At 36.8% G+C, this 21,492-nt stretch overlaps 1 protein-coding gene across 2 annotated transcripts; it reads left to right on the top strand.

The window, feature by feature from the left end:
- The first annotated feature begins 2,164 nt into the window (after window positions 1-2,164).
- On the top strand, window positions 2,165-20,397 carry LOC149813019 (nuclear ribonuclease Z-like). 2 transcript variants are annotated; one of them, XM_089991759.1, is made up of 8 exons: window positions 2,165-2,636; window positions 4,594-4,756; window positions 4,841-4,911; window positions 5,028-5,123; window positions 5,257-5,370; window positions 6,941-7,009; window positions 20,119-20,193; window positions 20,275-20,397. In XM_089991759.1, the coding sequence occupies exons 1-8, from the start codon at window positions 2,220-2,222 to the stop codon at window positions 20,362-20,364; spliced, it is 1,095 nt and encodes a 364-aa protein (XP_089847885.1). In that variant the 5' UTR covers window positions 2,165-2,219; the 3' UTR covers window positions 20,365-20,397. The 2 variants fall into 2 exon arrangements, with proteins under 2 accessions (XP_089847885.1, XP_089847886.1); XM_089991760.1 differs by lacking the exon at window positions 20,275-20,397 and adding an exon at window positions 19,893-19,928 and having other exon boundaries at window positions 20,119-20,151.
- The last annotated feature ends 1,095 nt before the right edge of the window (window positions 20,398-21,492 follow it).

Below are 21,492 nucleotides of genomic sequence, written 5' to 3'. Positions count from 1 at the left end.
TACAACGTTCAATAGCTTGTCCAAAGCTAAAGATAATAACAACAAAGAAATCACAGGAAGAAATGAATACAATATTACCTCTCGGGTGCACAACCCGAGTCAAAGCCCACACCACAACCAACACCTCTCTCTGAGAATCAATGCGTGATGACGAACCTTCTTCCTTCCTTTTCTTCTTTCTACTCTCTCTCTCTTACTTCTTCTCTCTCTACACACTGCACACAGCCACTCTACCCTTCTCCTTCCAGCACACAGCCTCTGTACCCCTATTTATAGATGGCATAGAGTCTTCTAGATATGAACCTTCTAGAAGTGAGCCTTCTAGACTCATTCTAGAAACTGAAGGGGTTTTAACGCTTCAAATTCCTGCATTAATGGGAGTTAGGTGGCTATTCCACTTCCCCACATCATTAATGAGGGGATAGGGCTGACCCTTCAACTTCTCATGCATTAATGAGAAGTGAGTGGCTATTCCACTTCCCCACACCATTAATTAGGAATAGGGCTGAACCCAACACTTTTGGATTGAGAGATGAACATTTTTTCAAAATTGGCCAAGAGGTCTTTGTACTCAGCTAACCAGATTCAGATATGACCCCACTCGAGTCTAGATCCAAAGGTCAGTGGTAGATGACCCATCTAATGCCGACCTTTGGATTCGGATCCAACCTGGATTCAGATCTGAAGGTTAGCAAGAAGACTCATCAACCGCCGACCTTCGGAACCAGGTCTGAGCCGTTCAAGGGAGGGGGTTGGTTGTAGATTGCTCATTTACTGCTGACACTTTAGGCACTATTTTTGCCTATAAATACCCTTTTCCGCTCATTTTGCAACCCATCCAATGTCAATTAAAGATCTTATACACTTTTGTGTTCGAGAGCACTTACTTTCAGCTTTTCTTTCTTTGGCGTCGGGGAGTGGCTTATAAGTAATCTCTCTAGCCTTTTTCTCTTAAGAATTAAGTAGATTTTCCTAGATAGATAGTTTTCTAAGTAGATCTTATTAGGCTAGAATTTTCAATTTTGTTAGCTACCAAGTTAGGAAAAGGGCAAGTGCCTAAGACTCTTTCTAAGGAAACTAGTAGGCTTTTTGCTCTTTTGTTAAGATTCTTCTACTTAGTTTGTGCAAATTTTTTAAGAACTGCTATAACTTAAAATTTTTTTTTCGTAGCATATTAGAATAGTATTTTTATGGGAACTGCTTTTCCTGCGTTTTGTCTAGAGTAGCATTTACTCTGCTGGATTTTCAGCTTGTGGTGGAGCATGGAGGTAATATTGAATAACCAAACAAAGGCTAAAACTCACAATAAGTATCTCTTCCACTTTTTCTCTTTATTGTTTGTGTATTTTCTTTTTCCTACCCAGTTTTACTAATTGCACACACTTGTTTTTGTTTTGTTTAAGCCTAGAGTGGTGAGTCCGCAACTCTAGGCTTGTTTGAGAGAATCAATTTTCTCAAGAAATCTCAGCATTATTGGTTGGATTATCCCTTGCTATTTGGGGGAGAAACAGTTTAACTTTGTAGCAGTGACTCTCTTGAAAAGAAGTCGGTTTTAAAAAAATACTTTCTAAAAATCTTTTTAAATACAATCTTTATTTTCAAAGTGGGATTTTTAAATCTTACACTCATTAAACTTCCCATATTTGACAACATTTCTTGGAAATGGATAGATCTGATTGTGTTCATTCGCCGTCACTACATTACTCTCGATTCTCCCTAACAATATGAATAGGGATGATAAAGGTTTAGATTCAGGTTGGATATCCTACTGAATCCAGATTAGTTTTAGTTAGGTTTTGTAGAACAAACAAATATTCGACTAATAATTGAATTGGGAATCATTACAAAGTATCAAACCCAAATCCAAATCTTAAAACCCGTAACCGACGATCACCCCAATTCAAGTACATTTTAAAGCTACCCACGATTAACTATTTAAACTAATTGGATCCGGATTTGGTATTAGTTTTTTCCATCCTAATGCAAGCCCGAAATCGAACCAGATTAGGCAGTATTCTCAATGGCTCGGATTCAACAATAGATGGTCCGAGCCGAATCCGACCCGTTTACATAAGTTTTTTTTATATCATTTATCACCACCGTGCCTCCCTTGGCCCAAAGACTGGGTTTTATTTACACCCGAAACCAAAACGGCCATATTCTCCGGTGGCATTGGAAAAAAGAGAGGGAAAGCGAAAGAGGGGGAAGGAAGAAGAGAAATGTTGATGGTAACGGCCGCGGCCAATTTCGACTTTCCTTGTTCGCCTCTGCCCCTACTAGAGACGGTGCGTCTTGAACCACCACCGCTAAAGCTCCGGCCGGCGGGGTGTATCGGCCGGAAGAGAGGCGTGGTGGCGTTGGCGATAAGGGAGAAAGGAGGATCGTCATCTTCGGGGGGGTTCCAGACGGCGCTGAACAGGGCGATGGAGGAGGAGGAATACAGGAGGGCGAGAGCGGAGGTGCAGCGCAAGGGCATCGACGTGGAGGGGTACGTGGTGGAGGGCATCTCCGTCGGCGGTCACGAGACGTGCGTGGTGGTGCCCAGCCTCAACGCCGCCTTCGACATCGGCCGTTGCCCCTCGAGGGCCGTCCACCAGGACTTCCTCTTCATCACCCACGCCCATCTCGACCACATCGTGAGTCGCCTCATTTCCTCCCTTCCCTACCGTTCTTCTTCCTCTGCTCCCACCACCACCACCACCACCACCACCATCATCATCTCTCTATAGGGTTTAAGGATATCTTGGTGGTTTTGATATTTTGCTATCCGGTTCGACAAATTTCTGAATTTGATGAATATCCGAATCCTAATTCGAACCCATTTAACCAGATTAGTCGAATATGGTATTGGCTATTAGAATCCGAACCGTTTACACCCCTTATTCGATCGAAGGCATCGGGCCAACAGCTCGGTTTGGGCCGGGCCTTTGGAAAAACCCCAACTCACGACCCGTGGGCCTAAGGGCCGGATTAGAATAAGAGAACTGAAATATAAGATGTAGAATACAAAAAACACTTTTTTTTTTCAAATCCAATCACGTGTGCTCGGCGTGGTGAATTTGTTAGGAATCAACCATTTTATATTATATTTTTGAAGAAAAAATGCTATTCTTAATGCTTGAATATTTTTGAAGATTATGAGCTATTGATTTTAAGTCCTTTAAAAAAAAATTAGAATGATTCAAAAGCAGGTTCTTACAAAACCAAAAATATAGATTACATCAGTATTGGTTAGATTCAAGAGAAAATAACAAAAAATTCAGGAAAATCATATTTCATACATTATTTAGCATATTTTTAGTTCTCGTATTCTAGTGACTCTAGGCGACTCTAGGCCAGGTTTGGAAGTGAGAAAGATTTTGGAAAAGTAATGCAAAATATAAAATCTGTACAGATTTTGGGGCTTTGGGACTTTTTCAAACTAGCTTAAAGAGTTTTTCTAAAAAGTATACTTTTGATAAGAAACATTCTTCCATTGAAGAAAATTTTCCTACCAAGAAAAAAATTTATTTTTAAACTCCTCACCACCCATCACCCACTGTCTCACCGTTACCCACTACCATCACCACCACCCTTGTCCTCATCTCTCTCATCTTTTTCACATTTTCCCACTCTATTTTTCATATGCTACACAAACAAGCGAAAAACTTTCTTTTGAAAAGCTTATCTTATCAAAAACTCTCATAAGGAAAACTTTCATTTTCTATAAGAAATTTTCTTTCTTTCAAAAGTATATATATATATATATATATATATATATATATATATATATATATATATATATATATATATAGACACACGCGTAGGGATGGCTGTGGGGCGGGGGACAAGGTCTCCACCTCCGCCCCGCCTCAAGATTTTATCCTCCACCCCTGCCTCCATCCCCGGCGGGGAATGGATTTTATCCTCCATCTCCGCCTTCATCCCCGTTTCATGTCCTCCATCCCCGGTTCAAACGGGGATGAGGCGGGGCGGAGATATTGCGGGGAAAAGTGGTCGGGGCGGGGAAAAGTGCACGTCCATCCCCGCCTCCACCCTGGACGGGGATGTATTTTAACCTTCGTCCTCGCCTCCATCCCCGTTTCATACCCTTCGTCCCCAGTCCAAACGGGGCGAGGCGGGGTGGGCCCCGCTTTCCCCCGTCCACTGCCATCCCTAGACGAGCGGCCTGGACCGTGTCGGCCGGCCAGATGCCAGGAATCGGAGTAAAGGCTTTTAGCCTATAGGAATCGGGTTTGGGTACACTCAGTTATATCCAAATGCAAATGGATATGGTTATCCCCAAGCCATTAAGATTTAAGACTCACCTAGTGAGTAGTTAAATGAAGGTGTGAGGAATGTAACCCGTATGGACCGTATCTAGTACTGCTCATCGACTCATAAGCAAGATGATAGATCATAAGTCACTAATTGCCTACATGTTATGGAATCACTGAGGAGTTTTCGCATGGGAAGCATGCAACCTGATCAGTCAGCCCAGTAGGCGGATTATCTCTGATGGTGTGTAATCAAGGCAAAGAAAGGATACAGAAACTTATAAACAAGAAGCTATACCTTCATACTGTGATGTCGTATTCTTCTTCTGCTTTGCAGGGTGGACTACCAATGTACCTGGCAACACGTGGACTTTACAGCTTGAAGCCTCCGACTGTGTTTGTGCCACTATGTATTAAGCAGGATGTTGAGAAATTACTTGATATTCACAGGTCCATGAGTCAGACTGAACTGAAGCTTGATTTAGTTGCATTGGATGTGGGTATGATTACTTAATTTGTGTCCTCGACTGCTTTCAATTGATTTCTTCAATATTGAAATCAGAAGATTGATTGTTTCATTGTAGGGGAAACCTATGAAATAAGAAATGACCTAGTTGTTAGACCATTCAAAACTCACCACGTTATTCCCAGCCAGGTAGGCTATTCCTTCCTGTTTTTTTACCCACTGCGTTGCAATTCAACATCATGGTCATTGGTTACTTGAATCGCTTGCAATTATATGGCGTATTTGTTTTTAATGGTTTGGTTTAGGGATATGTCATTTATTCAGTGAGGCGCAAGCTGAAGAAAATGTATGCTCATCTTAAAGGAGACAAGATCAAGAATTTGAAGCTTGCAGGGGTTGAGGTCCGTCTACTTGGTTGCTCTTTTAAAATTAAATGCTTAATGCTGTTTGTTGGGATTCTCAACCATATCCATGTCATCTGACGTGTATGCGGTTTTGTTCAAGATTAATTAACTTTTGTAATTTCCATACTAGATTTCGGACACTGTGCTGTCTCCAGAGGTGGCATTCACAGGAGATACAACAGCTGATTTTATGCTAGAGCCGCGCAATGCAGATGCTCTTCGAGCAAAAATTCTTATAACTGAGGTACTTGTACAAACTCATTTATAAATAATTTGTCACCCCATGAAGCAGAACAGTTGAAGTAGTTTTCTAAAACCAACCTATTGGACTTGGATTCAACAAGACAACATGCTGCACATGAGCCAAGCCCAAAGGGTAGCCTGTTTAAGCTCGGTTTAGTTCTGTAAATGCAAGCTTGAGGTAGAGCCAGGCTTGAATATGCTTGATTGAACTTGGCTAAGCTCAAGCTTAGCTGAGCAGTTCCCAAATTTATATAATAAAAACAATGATAATATTATTGTTGAACCTGACACATGATAGGGTGAGAATCGACTTATGACCTCTATTTTAAAAGAAAAAAGATGGTTACCATCAGTGACAAATATCAGTGTTTTTTTTTTGAAAAAATGCTATACTTTGCACAACCAATAAGAACAAAAATATCAGTAGAAATTAAATATTTTCTGAATTTTATTTTTCCTTTGTAAAAAAGTTTTTTGATTTTGATTTAATTTTAATTGCAATTTTTCATGAGAAAAAGGTTGGCATTATGTTCCTGTTCTAAACTTTTATTACTATGGTTACCATTATACCAACTGTCTTGCTTCTGTTAACGCACACACACACACACATCTTAGACAAACCAAAAGTTCCAGGCTCGAGCTCTGGCCATTTAGACAAATGGATTTAAAATTAGTCTCTCGGGCTTTGCTCTTTTAGTAAATGAGTGAGCACAAGCTAAAGCCTTAACAAGCTTCTTGCTACAGGCAAATGAGTTTCTTGGACTAGTTTTAGCTGAAATACAAGATGGAATGAGTGCTGAGGAACTATGGGTCAAACTTCATTCAGTATACCAACTATATGTATGACAACAATGATGTAGTATACTAATAGAAGATGGAATGATTGCTCAGGAATTTGGGTCACGCTCCATTCAGCTTTCTGTACAAAGTACACATTTGATATATTTACGTAGTGGACATTACTGTAAATGACTATCATTCCCCTGGTTCATAGAATATGTTCACAGTAAGAGTTGGTACTTGATAATATTAGTGTAAGGTATAATACTGAAAAATGATTACTTATGGTCCATAAATATGTCTACTGATTAAAATATGCACATAGCGCTTAGTAGAGTATGACTTATTTTATGCATATTTCATGTCTGACCCGTATGTGCTTCCTCTTGAGTGTGTTTTTCCTCTTTTTGTTTCCCTTGGATGTTAGTATAGAACTGTCAACTATATTTAGGATAGAGTATCCTGCTGAAAGTCCGAGAGCTAAGAACATGCGGTTTTAGTGGATCGAGCAAATTCCGAAGCACAGTAGTTTCTTCTTATACCTGCTTCTATTCTTTTCATCAATATTTTCCAGATGGTGCGATATAATATGTCATTGGTTCTCAAGGATTGCAAAATCGGACCTTTCCTTATGGTCATAAACATCTTCTGTTTGCAGTTTGCACTTTGCACTATCTTGGGAATTGATGTTGCACCTTTTTACCCCTTAACTTCTTAAACTCTGTTTTTCTCTTCGTTCATATCTTCAGATCTATTTATTTCCTCTCCATTTATGTATCTTTCTTTGATAGGCGACTTTCCTTGATGATGGCATTAGTGTTGAGTATGCACGGCAGCATGGCCATACTCATTTATCAGAGGTGAGTTTGCTTGATTGGACACTAGGCTCCTGTGTGCATTTTTCTGCACGTCTGTATATGACATCCTCGGAATATATTGTTACAAAGAACCTGAATTATTTCTTTTGGACTACAAAATCTTGCAATCTTGCACAATACTGCAAATGTATTTGAAAATTTTGAAGTTATTAATTGGATATAGAATGTCCCGAGCAATTTTATAGAAATCATATTTATGAAATTAAGAGTCTTTGCTTTCCTCTGAAGCTGTTGTATGCCAGATGCAGCCTTTTCATGGAGTTTGGCATATGTGAAATCTCACTTTTCAATGTTGTTGAAACCCTTTTTGTTTCAGATAAATATTCTTGTCAGCAATGGACTCATTAGGAAACTAAAATTGCCTACTGATTGTTAGGGATAAAGAATGTAGACTGTCTTGTCTTTATAAAAAATCATGAAAACTATCCTCAATTGAGTGGTATTGTTTTACTTTTATGATATATTGTCTAATGTCTAAACTAAATATGACACAAGGAATGAAACGTGACATACCCATAGAAAGGACCATGTGATGTTTTTGGCTGTACGTTCCTCACCAATTTTGGGTGCTCGTGTTCTGGAAAATCGACACTATACAAAATTCCAATCTTGCTGTTCAAGGTCTACTCTGGTTCAGAAAATAGGGTCTGCCACCTGTTGACCCGATTGTTCATCTAAATAAACTCTTACACTGTGACACACTAAGCCAGTAGTTGCAACAGTCTCAAAGAAAGAAGTCACAAGAAGCCATAAGCTCTAGCATTAATCGGGTTGACATTTTGTAATGGTCTCAAAGGATAAATATGTCCAGTAAACACGGAGTCTCTATTTTGATAAAGTAGAACACTGGCAATGGTCTTTGTATTCTTGCGAGTACATGTAAGATAAATCTTAACTTGAAGAATCTATAAGTGCAATATTCTCAAGACAAAGGTTTCTTTACATGCTCATTAACTTTGGGACGAGGTTTCATTGAATCCATGTTCCAACTGTTAAAAATGTATATATACATAGTGTAAATTGTTAAAATGTAAAGTGTAATGTAACATATATATATATAATTATTATATTATATATATATATATATTTATTATGTTTATTTTTTATTTTCTTTAGTTTATTTATTTTCATATCTAGTTCACTTTGAACTAGCTATGAAACTTAGTCAAGTTCTAGTTAGCACTTGACTAAGAGTCTAGCCGTTGGACTCTAGTCCAACGATTACATTAAGAGCCATTGGACTAGAGTCCAACGACTCTTTTGGGAGCCAACCCCATTCTCCTTGTATAAATAGGGGTGAACACCTCCATTGTAAACTATTAGAAATGCTTCTTAAGCATTTTCATTATCAATAAAGATTTATTTATTTATTTATTGTCGTGTTCTTCCTTTTATACCCTTTTATGGGTTTGGTTGAAGTGTCTTTTTAGACATTCATTTGGTGGATTCAAGTGCATTTGTGGAAGACCACCATTTTCTTACATGGTATCAGAGCCGTGGAGATCATAGATCTTGAAGAGCTTTTGCCTCGTTTTCTGTGTCTCCCTTACAAAGGTGTTTCATCACTTTGTTCTTGGCTCAAGAAGATTCGTTGAACAAATGAGGCTATTGAAGAACCTCACTTACTAGAAAAAGTTGTATTGCATCCTCTCTCTTATTATCTTTTCTTCTCTTATCTAATTCCTTCTCACCCTTGTAAAAGATGAATGACAATGATAAAATCACCATCATACCCATGAAGCTAAACGATGCTAATTATGTAATGTGGGCTTCGATTATAAAGCATCACATTTGGGGAAAAGGGCTATGGGGTATAGTGGATGGTTCCGATTCAGAACCTAGACTATTTCTTACCAAAATAGAGGGTGATAAAGAAGTTTCTCTAATGAAAGAGGAGAAGAGCAAAGCGTTAGCCACTTATGAAAAGAAATGAAAAGAGTGGATGATAGGACATACAAAAATTATGTCATGGCTAATTAATATCGTAGACATTAAAAAATGCTCTAGTCTTGCTAAGTTCGAACATGCCGATAAGGCTTGGGAATACCTTAAAAATGTGTATTCCCTTAAAGATATTGTACATGTGTGCAATTTACAAGACAAAGTTCGGACTATGACTCAAAAGGATAAAACCATTAAAGAATATTACAATGAGTTATCCGAACTTTGAGAAGAATTGACTCTTTTAGAGCCAAAATTGCATTGTCCTGAAGACATTGAGCTCCGTTAAAAACAACTTGACATGAAGCATTTTTATCAATTTGTAAACAGTTTAAGACCAGAATTTGAGTCGAGTAAATCAACTCTTCTTCATCGAGGAAAAGTTTCCTCTATCGTTGATACTATAGAGGAACTAACTATGGAGGAAAATAGAATTAAAAAGAATACTCCAAAACCAAAAGATGATTTTGTTCTAGCTGTGTCTAGACTGGGTAATCATGTACGTTCTTACATACCACCTCATTTCAAAAGACAAAATGATGACTTTGACAAGAGAAAAGTCATTTGCCACCATTGTCATGATCCAGGGCATTATAGGCCTCAGTGTCTTAAACTTAGAGAGCTAAGGGAAAAAGAGTTGCTGCTATTGGATCAGAACCCAAAGATCAAGATGCACCAGTTTTTATGGCTCAATTAATGGAGATTCTTCAACCACTTATCAAAGGGGCTTCCTCCTCATCTGAAGCCTCAACTGGAGCATCTGTTTCATCCTTTTTCGATTCAGGTAACTTTCTTTGGCTTCTTCATTCTGGTGCTTATTTTCATATGACCCCAAATGATAATAGTCTATTCGAATGTTTCAAAAATAAGTCAAGTGTGTCAAAAGTTTTTACAACTGACGAAACCTTTCTTGAAATAGAAAAAATAGGAAATTTTGAAAAAGTTCATAAAACTAAGAAATATTTTATTCCAGAAGTGCGATATATTACTAAACTAAATTTAAATCTTCTATCTGTTTCTCAAATATCCGATTATGGTTGTAATATCTCATTTTCTTCTCATGGTTGTTGGGTACAGGATCACCAGTCAAGGAAGTTGATTGGGGAAGGCTATAGAGAAGTACTCTATTACATGAATTTTTTGGAATTGCCTAATAATGCTTTTTGTTATAACATTCAAAAAATAAAGTTGGATCTGTGGCATAAAAGACTTGGTTATCGTCATATGGCCAAAATCCAACATTTTTTTGATCTTGAAAAATTTTGTAATTATGAAAACTTTACTTAAAGATTGTATTCTTGGCAAAATGAAAAGATTACCATTTTGTGATAGAAACTTTGTTTCTTTCAGACCACTTGAATTAGTACATTCGGATGTTTGGGGTTCTGCACCAGTTATTTCGAAATGTGGATTTGCATATTATGTCATTTTCATTGATGATTTTTTTAGACATACTTGGATTTACTTTCTCAAACATAAATCAGAAGTCTTTTCATACTTTTAAACATTTCATAACATGGTTAAAAACAAATTTCAAAATGATATATCTATTTTTCGCACAGATTCAGGGGGAGAATTTATGTCTCAAGAATTCAAAAACTATCTAAGTTTACATGGCATTATGCATCAAAGATCTTGTCCATACACTTAACAACAAAATGGACTGGCCGAACGAAAACATTGTCATATCATGGAAACAACTAGGATTTTATTAATAGCTAATCATGTCCCAAAAGAGTTTTGGGCAAAAGCGGTCCTAACTGCTACCTATCTTATTAATCGAATGCCATCTTCTTCCTTGAAAAATATAACTCCAATTGAAAAACTAGTGAAACTTTCTCAGGATTACTCTAGATTGAGAGTGTTTGGATGCAAGTGCTTTGTTTTTACTAACAAAAATGACAAACTCTCCCCCCGTGTGATTTCTCGTGCCTTTTTAGGATATGCCGATAATAAAAAAAGCTATAGGTGCTTTGATTTTCAAAATGAAAAACTATACGTATCAAAAAATGTATCGTTTCTTGAAAAGGAAAGCTTCTTTGATTTTGAAAAACCTAAGTCATTGAATATTCCTTCTTAATAGATTTGACCTCAAAACCTACTGAATGTGATATTAAATGTGACTTTGACAATGATCAAATTACTCTTGATCTTAAGCACAATGACAATAATGAAGACCATAGGGATGTTAGTCTACAATATTCTAGACGAAGAGAGTCAAATTTTCCATGTGCATTAGAAAAATATTTTGAAGCATCCACCAGAAGGTTATCCCGAGTTTCAAGGCCTCTTAGAAAATTTGTGTCATACGAATCCTTTTCACCAACATATAGGGCAATTATTGCGTTGATACACTCATATGAGGAACTGTCATCATATCTTCAAGCCAAAAATCATGTGGAATGGGTAGAATCCATGGAAACTAAGTTAGATACACTCGAAAAGGCTTCTACTTGGACTATTCAAGATCTCCCTCTAGGTAAGAAACCTATGGGCTGCCGATGAGTCTATAAAATTAAAACCAAGAGTGATGAAACTCTTGAAAGATATAAAGCCCGATTGGTGGCCAAAGGCTATGCCAAGAATATGGCATCGATTATGAAGAAACCTTTGCCCCAATTGCCCGTATGACCACTGTTAGAACTTTATTTGCCTTGACTTCCGTTAGAAAATGACCCATATTTTAAATGGATGTCAAAAATGCATTTCTAAATGGTAAGTTAGTTGCAGAAGTGTACATGGAAGCCACACCCGATATTAGTATTACCAAGGGTAAAGTTCTTCGTTTAGAAAAGACTTTTTATGGTCTCAAACAAACACCAAAAGCTTAGTATGACAGGTTTAGTCAGGTTATGCTTAATATTGGTTTTCAATCCTGTTTGACTGACAATGCTTTGTTTATTAAGAATTCTGATACAGGTATTATAGTGCTTCTTCTTTATGTGGATGACATATTATCACCGGAGGCGATAAACAGAGAGTTGAAAATATAAAAAACTTCTTAAAACTCATTTTGAAATGACTGATTTAGGTCTATTAAGATATTTTTTAAGAATTGAAGTTGCTTATTCTCCTCGTGGGTATTTAATGTCTCAATCTAAGTTTGCTTTTGATATTGTTTCTAGGTCTGAAATTACAGATGATAAAAAAGTTGATACTCTAGAAGTTGTTAACGTTAAGATGAAAATTGATGATGGAGAACCTCTTGAGAATCCTACTCCATATAGACAACTTATCAGAGCACTTTCCTATCTTTCCATTACAAGACCAAACATAACACACATACACACAACCAACCAATTCCAACATGCTCCCACCATAGTTCACATGGGGGCTGTTATGCGTATTGTTAGATATATTAAGTCCTCTATTTCATGAGGACTTTTCTTGTCTTCTACATCCTCTTTGGATCTAATTGCATATACTGATGCGGATTGGGAATGTGATCCCAATAAAAGACACTCAACTATTGACTTCTGCATTTTTCTAGGTGAATCATTAATCTCGTAGAGATGCAAAAAGTAGCAGAAGGTCTCTCTCTCATCTACAGAAGCCGAATACCGAGCCATGGCAATCACGACCATGAAAGTAGTTTGACTTAGACGTATGCTTGCCTACATGGGAGTTGAAGCAACACAAGCTTCACGCATGTGTTGTGACAACAAGAGTACGCTCTACATTGCAAGCAACCAAACATTTCAGGAACGCACCAAACATATTGAAATTGACTGTCACTACGTCAGAGAGGAATATCTACATGGAACCATTGATTTGCTATATGTCACATCAGAGTATCAATTAACAGACTTCTTCACCAAGCCGCTCGCTGCTCCCAGATTTCACTTTCTCTTAGACAAACTTTCGCTCATTGTACCATAAGTTTGAGGGAGAGTATTAAAATGTAAAGTGTAATGTAACATATACATATATAATAATATTATTTTATTTTATTATATTATATTATTATTATATATATTTTTATTATGTTTTTTATTTTTTATTTTTTTAGTCTATTTATTTTCATATCTAGTTCACATTGAACTAGCTATGAAACTTAGTCAAGTTCTAGTTAGAAATTGACTAAGAGTCTAGTCGTTGGACTCTAGTCCAACGACTACATTAAGAGAGTCCAACAACTCTTTTGGGAGAGCTCAAAGTGAGCTCTCCTAGCCCCATTCTCCTTGTATAAATAGGGGTGAACCCCTCCATTGTAAACTGCTACAAATGCTTCTTAAGCATTTTCATTATCAATAAAGATTTATTTATTTATTATTGTGTCATTCCTTTTATACCTTTTTATGGGTTTGGTTGAAGTATTTTTTTAGACATTCTTTTGGTGGATTCAAGTGCATTTGTGGAAGACCACCATTTTCTTATATATATATATATATATATATAACTAGGTTAACAATTAGGTTAGGTTAGTTAGTTTATTTTAAACTTTTTTTTTTTGGTTTGAACTAGTCAACATTTGTTGACTAGTCAACAAAAGTCATTGGGAGAGGTCCAATGACTCTAAATAGAGCCGTTGGACCTCTCCAACGAGTCTTTGGAGCTCCCCATATTTGTGTATATATAGGGGTTAAACCCCTCTCATTTGTATGCTTCTTGCATGGATTGACATCAATAAAATATTATTTTTTAGCCTCTTGTGTTTGCCCCTTTAGTGGGTTTTGTGAGTGAGCCTATTTGTGGCTCTTTGTGTGTTCACTTTGGTATTTTGGTGGACCTTGTAGTGGCTCTTTTGTCCACTTTGGTGATTTGGTGAACATCGTTGGAGGCTATCATTTCTTTACATGGTATCAGAGATTGGTGATCAAGTTGATTTTTTTTTCGCTACATCGGGAAGCATGCTACTCAAAACTTGAATATGTTGAAGCTCTTTTGCATTTCCTATTCAAGTGCTTGAAAGATCGTGATTGTGTTTCAAGTGATGGATTGGTAGTGCTTAGTTGGTGGTGGAGTGCACATGCTCTTAATCGGTGGTGCTTACTTGGTGCAGTGTTTGCGCTCTTTATCTTGTTTTCCTCCTCCTTCTTTCTCTTCTCTCTTATTTTCTTCTTGTTTTATCTTCTTTAGTACTTGAAAAAATGGATGACAACGAAAATGTCATTATAAAACCCATCAAACTCAATGATTCAAATTATGTAACATAGGCTTCAACCATGAAGCACCTCATATGGGGAAAAGGGTTGTGGAGACTAGTGGATGGGACCGATCCGGAACCCAAGCTAATCCTTACCTAAGTAGAAGGTGAGAAAGAAGTACCTATTATGGAAGTTGAAAAAACCACAGCAATGGCCACCTATGAGAAGAAAAGGAAGAAATGGAGAATGGGGCATACCAAGATTATGTCATGGCTTATTAGTAGTGTTGATATTAAGAAGTGTTGTAGCCTTGCTAAATTTGAACATACAAATAAATCATGTGATTATCTCAAGAGATTGTATTATCTTAAAGATATTGCACATGTGTGCAATTTGCAAGACAAAATTCAGAATATGACTCAAGGGGACAAGAGTATTAGAGAATACTATAATGAATTGCCCGATCTTTGGGAAGAGTTGGCTCTTTTTGAACCGAAATGGCATTGTCCCAAAGATATAGAACTCTGCCAAAATCAAATAGATGCAGAGTATTTTTACTAATTCACTAATGGATTGAAGTCGAAGTTTGAATTCACCAAATCTGTTCTTCTTTATCGACGAAAAGTTTCCTCAATTGAAGACACTATAGAGGAATTAAGTATAGAGGAAAATAGGCTTAAAAAGAAGTTTTTTAAGAGTGATGATGACTCAGTTCTAGCCGTATCTAGATCGGGAAACTATGTTCATATCTACAAACCACCACACTATGAAAGGCCAAATAATGAGCATTATAGCAAACAAAGCAATGAGTATAAGAAAAAAAAGTTATTTATTATCTGTCATGAACCTGGACATGTCAAAACCTATTGTCCTAAATTTAAAAGGCCTTATGAGAAAAAGGTTGCCTCGGTTGGTCCTCCACAAGAGTCAAGTGATGTAAAAAACACTCAAGACTCCTCTATTGGGAACATGTTCTTGACACAACTAGTGGAGGCTTTTCAACCTCTAGTCAAAAGACCATCTTCATCAACTGGAGCCGTGGTTTATTCCTTTGGCTTCTTTGATCCCATTAAATCTCTTTGGCTTCTTGACTCAGTTGCCTTATTTCATATGACACCAAATGGTGATATGTTATCCGAATGTTGTAATTCAAACAGATTAAATGTATTTGTTGTTGATAAAATATCTCTTGAGATAAAAGGAATGGAGAATTTTGAAAATATTTTTTAAAATTCAAAAAATATTTTATTTCAAAAATTAGATATATTCTTAAATTAAATTTAAATCTTTTGTCAGTTTCTCAATTATCTAACTATGGATGTAATATTTTCTTCTCTAATGGTTGTCGGGTGTAGGATCGCCAGTCAGGGAAGCTAATTGGGGAAGGCCATAGAGAATGAGGCTTATACTACATGGATTTTTTAGAAATACCCAAGAATACTTTTTGTTGTAATGTTCAAAAATTAGATTTGGATTTATGACATAAAAGACTTGGTCATCTTAATGTATCCAAAATTCAGTATTTTTCAAAACTTAAAAACTTTTGTAATTATAAAAACTTTACATGTGAAGATTGTATTCTTGGCAAAATAAAGAGATTACCATTTCAAGAAAGAACCTTTGTTTCTTCCTGATCGCTTGAGTTAATACATTATGATGTTTGGGGCCCAACACCTGTTATGTCTAAGGTTGAATTTGTGTATTATGTTATTTTTTTTGATGATTTTACTAGACATACTTAAATCTCTTTCCTTAAACACAAATATAAAGTTTTCTTACATTTTTAAATATTTCATAATTTGGTCAAAAATAAATTCAATAATAATATTTCTATCTTTCGCATTGATTCAATGATTTTTTTTATAAAAAGAATTTAAAGACTACTTAGATTTAAATGATATTACACATAAAAAATCTTGCCCTTACATTCTACAACAAAATGGTTTAGCTGAAAGAAAGATATTATAAAAACAACAAGAACCGTGCTTATTGCAAACTAAGTACCTAAAGAATTTTGAGTTGAAGCCACATCGACTGTGGTTTATCTCATTAGCAAAATGCCATCCTCTTCTTTGAAAAATGTGTCACCAGTTGAAAAACTTTTCAAATTAATTACAGATTATTCTAGATTGAGAGTTTTTGGGCGTAAATGTTTCATTTGTACTGATAAAAATGATAAACTTTCTCCCCTTGCTATTTCTTGTGTCTTTTTAGGATATGAAAATAACAAAAAGACTATATATGCTTTGATTTTAGCAATAAAAAGCTATATGTTTCAAGTAACGTGTCTTTCTTAGAAAAAGAAAGGTTCTTTTAAAATAGAAAAATCTAAGAAAATAACTGAGTATTTTTTTCTGCTGGACCTAATCCCAATGTATGACGATTGTAATGTTGATCTTGATGAAGATAAAAAAACTTAGAGATGATATGGTGAGTAAAGAATAATATCGTGATAATGAGATTATAGAAGAGCAATCTCATAAGGGTCAAAGTTATATACAATATTCTAGGCGTAGTGATCCTAAACCTCCATGTGCACTAGAAAGATATAATGATAATGAAAACCAGATGAAAACACAAACTAGAAGGTCATCTAGAGTATCAAAACCTCCTGAAAAATTTGTTTCTTATGACTCATGTTCACCTAAGTATCAAGCTTATATTGCATTAATACATTCATATATAGAATCCTCGACCTATGCTCAAGCAAAAGAACACTCTAAATGGGTAGAAGCCATAAGGGTAATGCTAGATGCCTTAAAACAAGCAAATACTTAGACTATTCAAGATATTCCTCCATGTAAGAAACCTATAGGTTGTAAATGAGTGTTTAAGGTAAAAACCAAGAGTGATAGCACTCTTGAAAGATATAAAGCTAGATTAGTTGTCAAGGGATATTTCCAAGAGTATGAAATAAATTATGAAGAAACATTTGTCCCAGTTGCCAAGATAACCACAGTTAGAACCTTCGTAGCCCTAGCCTCTATGAGAAGATGACCAATATATCAGATGAAATTTAGCTGAAGAAGTTTATATGGAAGCACTACTTGATATAACTATTCCTAGAAGAAAAGCTCTTTATTTGGATAAATCCCTTTATTTTCTTAAACAAGCACTAAAGGCATGGTATTACAGGTTTAATCAAGTTATACTTGATATTGAATTTCAATCTTGTTTGACTGACACAACTTTGTTTATTAAGATTTTTGATGTAGGTGTGATTATTCTTCTTTTCTATGGAAACAACATGATTATCATTGGAGGGAGACAAACAAATAATTGAATATATTAAAAAACTTCTCAAAAATTATTTTGAAATGATTGATTTGGGTTTTTTAAAATATTTTCTTAGAATTGAATTAGCTTATTCTTATAGAGGTTATCTATTGACTCAATCTAAAATTGCTCTAGATATTGTTGTCAGGTTTAAAATCTCAGATGATAAGAAGCTTGACACTCCCGAAGTTGTCAATACTAAGATGAAAATTGATGATGGAGAACCACTGAAAAATCCGATGCCGTACAACCAACTTATTTGGGCTCTCTTATCTTTCAATTACGCGACTTGATATATCTCATGTTGTTCACACAATAAACGAGTTTCAGCATGCTCTCACTTTTGTTCATATGAGAGCAATTTTGCGTATTATTAGATACATTAAGACTTCTATGTGTCGAGGATTTTTCTTGTCTGCTTCATCACGACTTAACTGTTTATACTAATGCTGATTGGGGAGGTGATCCCAATAACTGATACTTAACTACAAGTTTTTGTATTTTTTTAGGTAAATCATTAATCTTATAGCGGTGTAAGAAGCAACAGAAGGTCTCTCTCTTTTCGACTGAAGCAAAATACTGAATCATGGATACAACTACCATGAAAGTGGTCTGGACAAAAAGATTGTTGGCTAATATGGGCGTCCATAATAAAGGAGCATCATGGATGTGTTGTGATAACAAAAGTTTCATCTACATTACCAGCAACCAGACCTTTCATGAACATACCAAGCATATTGAGGTGAATTGTCACTATGAACGAGATGAGTGTCTATATGTCACTATTGATCTTCCCTATGTTACCTTAGAATATCAGTTGGTGGATTTCTTCACCAATTCTCTCGTTGCTCTTAGATTTCACTTTCTCTTATGTAAGCTTTCGGTTATCTAACCATAAGTTTGAGGAGGAGTGTTAATATATATATATATATATATATATATATATATATATATATAGCTAGGTTAGGTTAGTTTATTTAAAACTTTTTTTTTGTTCAGTTTGAACCAGTTAACACTTGTTGACTAGTCAACAAAAAAGAGTTGTTGGGAATAGAGCTGTTGGACCTCTCCAATGACTCTTTGGAGCACCCCATACTTGTGTATATATAGGGGTGAAACCCCTCTCATTTGTATGCTTTTTGCTTGGATTTATTTTTTTAGCATCTTGTGTTTGCCCCTTTAGTGAGTTTTGTGAGTGAGCCTATTTGTAGTTCTTTGTGTGTTCACTTTGGTATTTTGGTGGATCTTGTTCCGGTTCTTTTGTGTGTCCACTTTGGTGATTTGGTAAACATCATTGGATCTATATATTCTGCCTGCAGTCGCTTGTATGGCAATTGTGCTTTACATGCCCTGTAAGTAACAGGCCTTTCTTTGATTGGGAACTTTATTTTCATCTTCACAGGCTAGATGTTTATCCTTTACTCATTCCTGAAATGAACAAAAATAGAAGAAAAAAATGGGAAGCAATGAGAATAAGATACTTCTAAGATATGCAGAATAAACACCAAATATTAATATTAGGTATGTCTAGGGCTGTCAACGGGTTGGGTTTGTACCGGGTACCCAACCCGAACTCGAATTCTCGGGCATGGGCATGAAAAATGCTGACCTGAATAATATTCAGGTCTATCGGAACCTGACCCAAGCAATATGAGGGCCGGGTTTGGGTTATGCTTTTTGCTGGGTGCCCAAACCGATCCGGTTTTTTTGCTGGGTACCTGACCTGACCCAAGTATTTTCAGTAAAAATAAATTTATGAAATTATGTGGGTCTGGGTTTGGGATTCCATTTTCATGACCCGGCAAAACCCGAACGTGAACCCTGTTATTAATTATATGGATGGGCCCGGGTCGACCCTGACCCAATCCATTGAAAACCCTTGGTATGATAGCATATGGTGTATATCTTGCATAATACACATTCAGCATACTATATTATTTAAAACAAAAATCCCAAATTAAATGCCAATGGGTTAATCAACCCCCAAATTGTCATCCTACTGTATATAATACTTGATGTACAGTTGTGCAGTTTCCCTCATTACATTGGTAGGAGTATGCCTAAACCCAGCTTGCCTTTCTCAAAAAAAAAAAAAAATCAAAATTAAAATTCTAACGGACATACAAAGTGTTATCTTTTTTTTTTGTTGAGACAGTTTTTTTATCATTTATATCCTTAAAAGGCATGTATATGCATAATACAAGACATGCATTATATATCAAATCCTAAATTAGATCTGAGGATTGATCGTCTAGAAGGGTCATATGATTGAAAATGAGTCGGAGGACTGAAAAAAAGAAGAATTTATTTGAGAGGTTGAGATTGCTTGATGAGGATATGCATAATAAGTGACTGGATATCTAGAGATTCGTGGTTGCTTGTCTTCATTCCTCTTGAAAATATATCAAACTGTTAACAACCAGGTTCAAATCAACCCTCTCTTTTATCCAACCATTTTTCACTGTCAGCTTTCTGTACAGCAGCTTGCTTTCTTTCAATAGAGTTGCATGCTCCTGGAACTTGTTTTTCTCTTCTTTTTAACAAATAGTTTCGCCTTTCAGGTGATTTTGCACATGCATTCATAGACCATGAAACGGGTGAATATCAAGGATTCATAAGCCTTTACATGTCTTTGGTTTCTTGTACTACCCTTTGATGATTTCGCTGTTAAGAACATTTCTACTCATGTGCAGCTATTTGTTTAGACTTCTTCAGTATCTTGTTTTTATCATTTGAAGGTTACTTCTTTTTTTCTTTTAAAAACTAAATGTGTCCTGGAAGCTGCAGATAATTGAGAATGCTCAGTGGGTACGGAACAAGGCATTATTGCTCACTCATTTTTCATCGAGATACAAAATGGAGGTGATTAGTTTTCTTGTTTCACACACACACATGGGTGACTTTTTCTCCAAGTCACGGATTTAATTTTCTGGTGTTTTACAGGATATCCGTGAAGCAGTAGCAAAGTTGCAACCGAGATTGTCTGCAAAGGTCATTGCTCTGACAGAAGGATTCAAATCCATGTATTCTTAACTTGTACATATATATTGCTAGCGTCAATTTCAGTCATTTTGTACTCATTCTCCCATTTCCTAGTTCAGCGGGATAAACCAGGTTCAAGTTCCCAGGAACCGGTCCCTGGAATCCGGTTCGGCTCTGTTGTTGAACCAAGTTGTGGAAGTATCGGTCCCCGAAGGAACCGGGTGGAGGGACTCCATCCACTTAAGGGTGGGGTGGAGGAGCCCCCGACCCAGCCTGTGGGTGGGGCCCTCCGATGAGGGCAGCGGCTGGCAACCATGGTTGTCGTTGGCTAGGGTAGGCCAGCGGTGGCTCGCTGATCGTTCCCCAACGCGGGCAGGTTATATGTTCCCCCCAGGAACACACACTGTAGCTACAGGCGTGTTCCGGGGTCCCCACTGAGCGCCGCGTATCTCAGTGGGGTGTAGGGAGAGCCGTACAGCCTGCAGGCTGATGTACAGTGGTGTACGACTCTCCCGTACACCTCACTGAGTGCCACATGGTGCCCAGTGGGGACCCTGAAACACGCACTGTAGCTACAGTGCATGTTCCGGGGGTGCACACGCAACACCCTCTCTTCCCCAACCGACGATCAAGTTGCCAACAAGAGGGTAGCTCTCAAGGACTGCTCCTCCTCCACAGTGTAGGGTCTCCATATCACCTGAAAAGGAGAAGAACAAGTAAAGAAGAGTACAACAACAACTACGCCTTCATCCCAAAACAATTAGGGTCGGCGATATGAACCAATAAAGAAAATAATTTTGGGTCTTCCACATGAATCCTTCTCCTTCAATCATTTCTATCCAATGCCATGTCCTTGATGAGGTTTAAAGCATTCATATCCTTTCCTATCATCTCCATCCAAGTCTTCTTAGGCCTACCCCGACCTCTTTTAACTAATATATTTTCTCATTTCTCTATCCTTCTAATTGGAGCATCATTAGGCCTTCGCCGAATATGTCCAAACCACCGTAAACGATTCTCTCTCATCTTATTTTCAATGAGTGCAATGCCTACCTTCTTACGTATCTCCTTGTTCTGAATCTTATCTTTTATTGTATTTTCACACATCCATCTAAGCGTACACATTTCAGCTACACTCATTTTTTGAATATGATGTCTCTTGGCAGCTCAACATTCTGT

The sequence above is a fragment of the Nuphar pumila genome, chromosome 16 (genome assembly GCF_984573655.1).
Source record: "Nuphar pumila chromosome 16, dmNupPumi1.hap1.1, whole genome shotgun sequence".
In the NCBI taxonomy this organism is placed as follows: domain Eukaryota; kingdom Viridiplantae; phylum Streptophyta; class Magnoliopsida; order Nymphaeales; family Nymphaeaceae; genus Nuphar; species Nuphar pumila.
This window is presented reverse-complemented; position numbering and strand designations above follow the sequence as displayed.

What these genes read in the sequence shown, in the direction of transcription:
- LOC149813019 (XM_089991759.1), top strand. Translation starts at nt 2,220, where the DNA reads ATGTTGATGGTAACGGCCGCGGCCAATTTCGACTTTCCTTGTTCGCCT. An exon ending in TTTAGTTGCATTGGATGTGG is followed by an intron (nt 4,757 to 4,840) that starts GTATGATTACTT and finishes GTTTCATTGTAG; the next exon opens with GGGAAACCTATGAAATAAGA. An exon ending in CATCGAGATACAAAATGGAG is followed by an intron (nt 20,194 to 20,274) that starts GTGATTAGTTTT and finishes GGTGTTTTACAG; the next exon opens with GATATCCGTGAAGCAGTAGC.